Here is a 10828-nt window from a genome sequence, read left to right as displayed (position 1 = left end):
AATATAGCAAACAATGCATAACTGCTGATAAAAGATTCACTAGCAATCATTCTGAAACATTAACTTATATTTGTGCGCCACTCAAGTTATTTGCAAATGATTATCTTTTAAAACAAGAAATCAAAAGTAAGACGTCTCAGTATTTCAAAGACAGGCATTGGCTAAAACACAAAATTAATGGTAAATTTTTCCCAATTTCCAAAAGACTTTTTAAACATTCCTTACATGTTAGTCAACATTTTACTCCCAACATGTTTCATAACCTTTTTCTAACCCAAAATATAGCAATCGGTGTAGAAACAAAGTGGAGTAAAACTTCCCTATATGGAAAAAAAGCAAAGCCAAGGTGCTTTGAATTTGAAAAACTTAAGAGTGTTTTACAATACCAATATCAAACTACATGGATATCAAATGTTTTTAAGGCACCCAAAGCTAAAGTAATAGAAAATATGAACTTTTGGGGTAGTAACAATATTTTGTTCAGTGGCACAATTAAGTCAGAAATACTATGTATAAACCAAACTGCTGAGGATGTAAATAAGACAAAATGTACCATTGCTGGGAAGAACTATGTAAACAAAAGAAACCAATCTCAGAATTTATGTGAGCTACATTTCAAAGACGAATGTGCAAAGTCTGTTAATTCTGTGGACAAATTAACAGCCTCATGTTCTACAAAACAAAAAGGTGAAGATTCAAGAGAAGAGCATTTTTCTTCAGAAACTAACAGAAGAGATCAATTTGAGTTAGTACTGGAAGAGCTTCGTATGTTCAATGAAATTAGTAAGGCAAATGAAAATAGCCTGTCACAAACAGAAATAAATATCCTTGAGAAAGAATCTCATGTACTAAATTGTTCTGACAACATACCAGATCAAGTTAACAGAAATATCAATCCAGTCATTTCCACAACTGATATTACTATGAGTTGCACATCTGGGGTAAAGCAAAACAGCTATACAAAAAGTTCATTTCACCAGAACATACAATTTGGAGAGCAAGAGATACCCCACAACTACAGTTCAAATCTGTCAGATGAAGAATTGTTCTGTTCATCTTCTGAAAGTAAGTAAATGAGTTTAAAAATATGTGAGTCAGATTATTTTATGTAATAGTACTAGGTTTGCACTATAAAAAAGATGCACAGATCTCTTTCAAATCTAAATATTTGTTAAAATATATTTGTGAAGATGTTGGTAGCAGTAGCTTTAATTTTGGATTGACATTGGGTGCTACTCTTGATTAAGTAACAGAAACATTGGGACATTAAATGATGATAGTAACATTTTCCACAAAGCAACACTATACTGGAAGTATTGTAAGTATTAAATTGCAACTGCGTTTAGCTGCCTGGTGCTGTTCAGATCACATTGGCAGAAAAAGAAAGAAAAGGGGATCCAGTGCAAACCATCAGTATAAGTCATGCTTGGCACATTAATTTGTAGTAGACAATCAGGTTTGGTAAGAGCTAATATATCAATACTATAGTGGAAAAGATGTAATAAAGCATTAGGGTGTTTTTTTAAATGTAGTTGCTATATTTTAGATCAAATATATCAAATATATAAATATATCAAATATATCAAGTATATAATATGAAGTTTTATATATTATCTCAAGCTAGGAATATTTTACCACATAGTTGCTACATTGTGTAGACCTAATGTGTAGTATATAGTAAAGTTCAAATTGATCTATTAATAACTATAATGCTTATTGTGAATTTGTTTTTCAAATTTAAGAACGTGCTCATTGTAAACAATCTTTCTCTTGGAACCCTGCATTCGTATCTCAAACATTCACAAAAGAAGGAAGCTATAATTTAACAACAGAAAGAGGTAAATTATGCCTTATAATAATTTAGCATTTTCACTTTTATATATTTATATTTTAGTTTAATTTATGCAGTAAAAATTTTTTAATTTATATGAGTTTGTGGCTGATTTGTTGGATTCCAAGGTGAGCTTTGAGTTCAAACACTTTAATGTGAATACCATTTTAACTCAAACAACATTTTACTAAAACTAAAAAAAAATCAGTGTGTAAAAGATGATAAAATCATTCTTGAATCAAGTTCAAATTGAGACACTTCATATACTGTCCTATCTAGTTATCTTGTTTAAAACACATGAATGGTTTGCTGTAACCTGCTTTTGGGATTGTAGGAGAAGAGCCATGTTAATCTATGGCAGCAAAAATTTAGGGATTTTGGTAGATTAATTAATTCTATTAAAAGATACACACTTTTGTGAGTCAAGCTCACTTCATCAGATACATAGAATGGCTGCACTGATATATAGTTTAAACTGTTATGTAAGTTTTACAATGATATCAAAGGATATGTTGTATAGATAAGTCTAGGCTGTAGTTGTCGGGGGTAGAAGATGTTGAACTCATGATGGCATTTGAAAAGGGATTAATTTTGATACATCCAGATTATGAAAATGCAATCAATAAATCACAAGTCAAGGAGAGGCTTTGGGAGATAAGAATTAAGAAAGCATTGTTCTAGGTCATTCATAAAGATGTTGGTATACCCAAGGCTTTGCCACTAATTTGCAGGTCCATATTGTTGCAAAGATAAGTACAAAGTTATAGTCTGGTGACAAAGTGTGCCATTTGGATTAGTATTTATGTTCTTGTTTACTTGGCATACTTTACATAACATACTGTTTTGGGGGGGATGTTGATACAGGCCTTCACTCCATGATAGTTGAAATGTTCTTGCTAGGGAAATTACCTATGGAATTCAATTTTTAATGTGTTTATTGTTTTATCATGGAAAATACAATATAAAACAGTAAAACTATAACAAACAAAATGAAACAAAAAAGAAACATACATTCAACCCTAAAAGCAAATAGTGTTCAATTAAATTTAACATTTAACATGTAGGAGACACCCTGGCTGGATGCTGAAATAAAAGAAAAAGCAATAAATTCTCCTCTTCATGGAGTTCAATTTTCTTAGGAAGTCTGAGATCTTTTATGTAACTGGGATGACAGATTATATTGTCTATAATCCTGAGGTTTTCTGTGATTTCTCATCCAGCCCACTAACAGAACTAAAATTGTTTAGATTTTTTCTTCTTCAGTTTAGTCAAAATAGCTAGGTGGTGTCATGTTCTGTGAATCAGATGAAAAATAAGATTACAAAAATGAGGTCGGAGGAAAACTGAAATTAATGTAATTGTCTACCCAAAGCATAATTTTGATAGCTAAATTTTATTACAAATTCTTATGTGTTCTAGAATTGTGTCTTTGCTCCTCAAGTTCGTGCTGATGTAATAAGTAGAATTGAGTTGTAACCAACAGCTTCCATCTCTTACTAGAACTCTTTCTCTATGCATCCATATAAAATATCTATATATGAGATTTTTTTTAAAGGAAGATAAAAACTAATACAAGTATTATAAAGTGAGAAAAAGAAAAGAAATCAATCTGCAAGAAAAGATAAAAATTAAAAGAAAACTTTAAAAAGTAAGAAAAAAGATACGAAGAAGTAGGTTTACAGTAATTATTACAATTACAAATTTATCTCTTCCTCTATAGTTACAACTCTACTTTCTATAATCTATCCTGTCTAATCATAAAACCATAAATAATAAATTCATATTTTCCATTTTACACAAATAGTCCATAAGGGGTTTCCAGTTAGCATTAAACATACTAGATACTATCTTTTCTCTAATCCATGAAATTGATTTAGCCATCTCAGCAAGTTCCATCATCTTCACCAATCATTCCTCCTCCAAATCTTTCAATCTTTGTGCATCTTTATGCATCTTGTTGCAGTTATCATATACAGAAACAAAGTACCATGAGTTTTCCCCCCAACCAATCATCAATCCCCCCCCACACACACAAAAAAACCTCTGGTCTCAATTGCATATTAATCTTTTAAATCCTCCAAATCAGTATGTATTTGAACCCAAAAATTTCCAGCTTTTTTACAAATCCATCAAACATGTTATAATTGAATCCAAAATTTTCTAGCTTTTTACACATCAATTAAACATGATATTCCTGTCTTCCTGTTCACATTCCCAAGATATGTTTGAAATGTCTTTATACATTCTAAATAAGTTTTCTGATGTTATATACCAAAGGTGCATCATTTTATAAAAAGTTCTCTTGAAGATAATGAAGTAGTATAAATTTCAATACTTTCAACCACATATTTTTCCATTATTTCATCTATATATTATAAACATTTTAGCCTAATTTACATTCTTTCATCTGTTCTCTTCCAAATGTCAATAAAAGTTTATACCTTTTAGCAATTACATGTTCATTATTTGTACATAATTCAGTTCCATAATCTTATTGCGTACAAAACCATAAAATCTTCTGTCTACTTTAAATCTTTTTAAAAACTCTGAAAAAGTAAACCATTGATAACACATCCACAGAGCTCCTCCTGGGGATGGAAAGACCCTCCAAATCAGGGGTCGCCAACCTTTTGGACCTCAGGGACCACCAAACTCATAATTTTAAATCCCAGGAACCACTAATATGAATTTTGACTGACGGTGGCTTGCTGACTTGGTGGGAAGGGGGGGGGAGGGAGAGGGAGAGAGAGATCTAACCTCTCCCTCCCTCTCTTTCACACACAGACACAGAAACAAAGTACCATGAGTTTTTCCCCCAACCAATCATCAATCCCCCCCAAAAAAAACCTCTGGTCTCAATTGCATATTAATCTTTTAAATCCTCCAAATCAGTATGGACATACAAACAAACATACAGGCGTGGGATTCAAAGTTATTAACAACCGGTTCTGTTGGCATGGCCTAATTTGTGGGTGTGGCTTGGTGGTAATGTGACTCGCTGGGCATGGCTTGTATGTAAATATTATAAATATTTATGTAAATATTGAATTTTTTATAAAGAAAAGAGCAACTTTTACCCAAAATCAGGCAAAGCAGGCAGGCAGATTGAGTTGATCACAGAGATCTATCTATCTGCAATCAGCTGTCACATAAAATTTGCTTGCAAGCAAACCCATAAAATTTGCTAGCAAGTAAACTCACAAAGCATCATGTATGTAAATATTCAATTTTTTATAAAAAAAAAAGAACTTTTACCCAAAATCAGGCAAAGCAGGTAGGCAGATTGAGTTGCTCACAGAATTACAGATTCATTCAGAGATCTATCTATCTGCCATCGGCTACCTGAGTCTGCACTAAATAATAGAAACTTCAGTCCTAAGGAAGGTTCGGCTCTGCTTAAAAGTAGAGCTGAAGATCTAAAGATTAGCTAGAAAGCAAGAAACCCAACAGTTTCCTGCTTTCTAGCTAATCTAAATCTCCCAGCACAGCAAAACCACTGATGGTCGGGAAAAAAAAGGAAAAATAGCAACTTAACAGGCAAGTTTGCCAGGTAAGGAGTGAGTGGGCGGGGAGGGTTCCCGTAGGCCATGTGGGCAGCGCTGCCTTGTATTCCCGGGAAGCCTGGATTAATTGCTTTGGGGGGTGCTCTGGGGGGTGACATTTCTCTGCGGACCACCAAAATTTTCTCGCGACTCATCAGTTGGTGACCACTGCTCCAGATCATATGCAGAGGATGGGGGAAAATGCAGGACAAAAAAAACCTGTCAATCATTTAGTTCATTTATTCATTTTGTTACCTTTGTGCCAAAGCAAACACTGATCACATACAATATATAATTTTCATTCAGTGTTATTTCTTTTCTTTCTTTTTCTTTTTTTTGAAGTTATGGGACTTTTTTATTCTTGAAAATTAGTCTGTGGCATTGGCAAGCCAGGAAAACATTAAGCCCTTTTCTAGATAATTTTTACCTACCATACTTCTATTTCTAATCACTCCCTTAAACTGGTTTTGAATGAAGTTGGGTAAATTTTGTTGAAGAATAAAAACAACTCGAGGTAAAAAAATTAATGGAAAACAAAGAAAAATGTTTTAAACTTCTCCTTCACCCCAGTTGGCACTGATAGTTACAATTTCAGTGCAATGGAACTAGGATATTTTTCCCAATTTATGTACAAATAATCTTCTCTCTCCTTTTTATGCTCTGGAATCAGTTGGATTGATAGTTGAACCAAATCTGATAATAAAATGTAGGGAATAATGTCTGACATATATAGCTCTACCTTGACCTCTGTTCATTGCTCCCTAGCATACTTTATGTGGCCTGACACAATCTTCTATTTATTTCCTATAGGTAAAGTTACCCTTCTTTAATGTCAGCTTTAACATCAAAAGCAACTGCTGAGGCATAGTTAATCATACCATTAGCTAAAATTTAGATTAAAAAACACTGTCACTAAGGAAATAGCATGCTGCATAACTTAAATCTGAGCAAAGGCATATAAAAGCTGATATAAAATACCTTTTAATACACATAGCACTTAACCATGATGACAACTACTCTCAACTGTAGCTTTTTCAATGGATGAAAAAATAGCTGTACCTTGATGGTTTGATAACAGGCAAAATAGAAAAGTAGAAGATTTTCTCCTAGGTGTGGGGAAAGCATACTGTCTCTTTTTATTACCATGATTATCTCGAATTCCTTTGAAAACCTAAGCATGGTTGGACCTGGGAAATAATTGAATGGGAGATAACATTTCATTTTTTGTAAAGGAAAGCATTTGTATATGTGCCTCCATGTTCTAAATAATTTACCTGAAAAACAGTTACTACTGCACTTGACTAGATGTTTTCAGGAGTGAAAGCATCAATAGTTCCTTTGTTCCTTTGGTTGTCATTCTAGAAATTTATTTTGAGTTCTACAAAATCACCATCAAACTTGTTTGATAAGAAATAATGAAAATGCACACTTCTGATATGATTTCAAGATGTTGTTTTTTTTTAATGTAGGAAACTGTTTACTCAGTGGAATTATAAGAATACAGCCTCTGAAAACATGTTGCGGTCCTTTAAGAGTTGGATTGTCAAGGAAAGCTAAACTCAAGCAGCTTCATCCGTATTTAAAATAGTTCACTATTAACAACTTGTTAAGCAAAGATTGTTTTGCATTAAATGTTTAAAATAGTTATCACATTCATAATTAAAATATTTCATTATTATTGTAATATATAAAGCACTAGCCTATAAATTTACTGTGATTTTAAAATTAACTGCTGATAAAAGTATTCTGTGAAATGTAGGTACAACACTGTTATATGTTATTAAACTGAAATGCATAGAAATCAGATACATAAATATGCTTAAGTTATTTCCTTTTATTAAAGTATCTTATCAAAGCGTAAAATAGATGTAGTGTCATATCATATAGCAATTTAATAAATACCTATCAATAGTCAAGTTGTATATTCATCTGAAACCATTATGGAATCTTCTGAGCCATGTTTATTTAATGGTACTTTTTATTATAATAGTCTTAAGATTAAAATGGTTTTTCCTCCATGGATATTTCGGTTAAATATTTAGTCTCTTGTACAAGTGCTTATAAAATGATCCATGTATCTGTACCTAGTATACAGAGCTAACACATTGCTGAGAAGAGAGGAAGAAGTGTGCATTCATTCTCCACTTCTTTCTTAAGGAACTTCTATCAAAGTTAATGGGATGTCTAACTATTTATAAAACAGTGTTCTAGGCCGTCTATTTTATCTTATTTTATCATGCTGTAAGTCCAAAGTCTTAGACATGGATGGTTTTTATCCATTTTATCCTCTGACAAATTGCTTATGTAATTTTTGAAATGTTTCTCTGCCAAACTTGAATTAATGTTAATATATTGCTAATAAAGTTACACACACACACACACACACACTATTAGAACTAATTGATAAAGCTCTTCAGGTTGGATGAAATCTTATTCTGGCATTTATTAACTAAAAACAAGAATCCATTTTAGCTATGTTTTTCAACCATTCCCTCATAAGAATTAAAACGTTTCTATGTTCAACTTTACTGTGCTTTACTGTAATTTTTTATTATTTACTTTGGTATATTAAGGACCACATGTTTAGTGAAGAACACAAGAACTCAATCAAAAAAGAAGAACCAACCTCTTCCCTGGTCCAACACCTCAAAGCCACAGGACATGAGATTGACTTTAAAAATACCAGAACTATCGCCAAAACTGAACACTTCAACAACAGAATAATCAGAGAAGCCATAGAGATAGAAAAACGCCCACACAGCATGAATAAACGAGATGATACCTCCCGCCTACCAGCCATTTGGAAACCTGCCCTCATTAACAAACGTGTACCTAACATGAAGAATGACACCAGACCCACACCCACGAGGGCCACACAAGATGCTACCACCACACTTCCATGTAGAAAGCAGACTCACACTCACACAGATGATGAGACATGACCACGGACCAGAAGCCGTACCGCAGCTGCATCACTACCCACTTCAAACCCCTCCGACCCATACATGAAACGAACGGACGCCCACCATGAAGATGTGGCACGACCATGAACACAAAGCCAAACAACAGGATCACAGTTCACCAGCTCAAATCCCCCGGCAACTAAGACTAACCTGAGCACAACCAAGCCCCCACCTGAACAGAACACACCCCCAGCCAATCAGAACACAGCCAACCCCCAACCAATCAGAACACAGCCAAACCCCAACCAATGAGAACACACCCCCACCCTATCAGAACACAGCCAACCCCACCCAATCAAATCACACCCCACTAGCAGTTAAAAGGAAGAAGCAGCTGCAAGCTCACATTACTCTGAGAAGCACAAAGCCGAAGACACAAGCCTGAAGTTGACGAATGAGACTTCATCAAAACGGCAAGATACTTCCAATTTTACGCGGGAAAAAATCCGAATAACCAAAGATCCACATACAAATACCCGCGAAAACCTCAGAAAACAAGTGTGTGTGTGTGTGTGTGTGTGTGTATGTGTATGTGTGTGTGTGTATATATATATATGGTATTCAGCTTTGTTCAGGTATTTTCCCACGTCATTATAGTTGTGCTTTTAAAGTTGTAGCAACATTTCGGCAGAATCTCATCTGTCATCATCAGGCTTCAGACGAACACAATACAGAAAATACCCGAACAAAGTTGAATACCATACATGTAAGTACCCGCGAAAACTTCAGAAAATATCTCTCTATCTATATCTATATCTATATATATATATATATATATATATATATATATATATATATATATATTCTTAATTTTTATAAGTATATATGTATATGTATATGTATAGGTTTATGTTGTGGCCCCGATTCCCGAGCCTATGCTGTCAGAGGAAGAGGACCTGGAAGATGAGGAGGAGGAACTGGGAATGCCTTCCTCCTCAGGACCTTCCTCTCTGGCAATGCCTTCCTCGCCAGGACCTTCCTGATAATGCCTCAGGTTCCATCAGACAACCGAGAGGAACAGCCTGAGATTAATCAGGAGGAAGGCATATCAGAGCAGCCCCTGACAGGGAGTAAAAGGAAGAGTGTTGGCTCGATCCTAAGCAGCATCGTAGGGAAAAAAACGTGAGCAGCAACGTAGGAGGCATGGGAGGGTCAGAGAGTGAGCTGAGTCATTGGGCCACACCTCACAGGGGATAAAAGTGGGTGTGTTTTCTTCTGAAACTTTGTACGGGACAAAGTTTAACCTTACTTCAGATTTTCTTCGTGAATGATTATTTTGTGGACTGCCTTGTGATTTTCTGTGAGTAAAATTTTATTTTGTTATCAGTTCGGACTTGGCAGGCAGGACATGTTGGAATGCCAAGAATATTATCAGTTCCAAAGAATTAACTCTGTAAAATCCGAGCCAGCTTGCCTGCCTGTGTTTTTGTGAGTTTGTACTCTTTCATCTTTTGGGAAAGAGGAAAGGCGAGACAGAACATTTTTGTCCCATACCAGACTTAAACCATCTTTTACCTAAGATGGACCAGCAACAGCTGCAAGATAAAAATCAAACTCTACAACAGCAAGTGGCTCAATTAACAGCCCAACTTGCTTTGCTGCAGACTCATGCAGCTCCTCCTCCCCCTCCTCATCAGAAATGCCCGGTGGCTGTGCCAGATAAGTTTTCTGGGCAGCCTGAGATGTTCCCGGCTTTTATGGGACAGTGCCAGTTATTTATGGCTATGAGGCCAGAGGATTTCCCAGATGACCAGGCTCGGGTGGGGTTTGTGATAAGCCTCCTTTCTGGCTTGGCCACCAGATGGGCCACACCTTTGTTGCTCAAGAACATCCCGTTATTAACTAATTACCAGGATTTTTGGCAACACATGCGCCACATGTATGAAGACCTCATACGAGTGCAGACGGCAGCCAGGTGTCTTAAGGACCTTCACCAAGGGAGGCGCCCCCTGCAAGAGTTTATTTCTGAATTTCGGCTTTTGTGCCTGGACTCCAACTGGAATGACGCAGCGTTAATGGATGCCTTCCAGGATGGCCTGTCAGATGAGCTGCAGGACGAGTTAGTTTGAGTGGAAGCGGCCCCGACCCTTGACACTCTGGTGGTGCAATGCTTGTGCATCAACGCACGACTCCAACGGCAAAAGAACCGTCGCATCGTCCAGGAGCAGCCATCTGCATTTGTACCACAGCGCCCTGTGCTAACAGCGCCCCAGGTCACCCAACGTGTCGTGGCAATGGCCGAGGAACCAATGGAGTTAGGAGTGGTCAGACCTCACCTGACGGCCCAGGAGCGAATGCGGAGACGCCAAGGGGGTTTGTGCTTGCATTGTGGTGGGGCAGGACATTTCACTATTTCTTGTCCTCTAAAGCGAAGTGGGGCGCTCAAGCCTGTGCCTGAATCTCGGCATGATCAGTCGGGAAATGGGGCAGGCCTGACCTGGGGGGAAACCCTAGGCCGGGCACATATCAAACACCCGCCTGAATTAGCGGAG

The 10828-nt window shown here is 36.3% G+C and overlaps 1 protein-coding gene across 1 annotated transcript; it reads left to right on the top strand.

The window, feature by feature from the left end:
- Nucleotides 1–251: 251 nt before the first annotated feature.
- RAD51AP2 (RAD51 associated protein 2) lies at nt 252–6961 on the top strand. Its single transcript, XM_026675587.2, has 3 exons — nt 252–1065; nt 1743–1838; nt 6843–6961. Exons 1-3 carry the CDS (start codon nt 252–254, stop codon nt 6959–6961), a joined length of 1029 nt encoding a protein of 342 aa, XP_026531372.2.
- Nucleotides 6962–10828: the final 3867 nt, after the last annotated feature.

Source organism: Notechis scutatus, chromosome 1 (genome assembly GCF_049901735.1).
Source record: "Notechis scutatus isolate UNSWTSFEM ecotype Mainland chromosome 1, rNotScu1.2, whole genome shotgun sequence".
Lineage (NCBI taxonomy): Eukaryota > Metazoa > Chordata > Lepidosauria > Squamata > Elapidae > Notechis > Notechis scutatus.
Note: the sequence above shows the minus strand (reverse complement) of the source record. Positions and strands in the feature narration are given on the sequence as shown.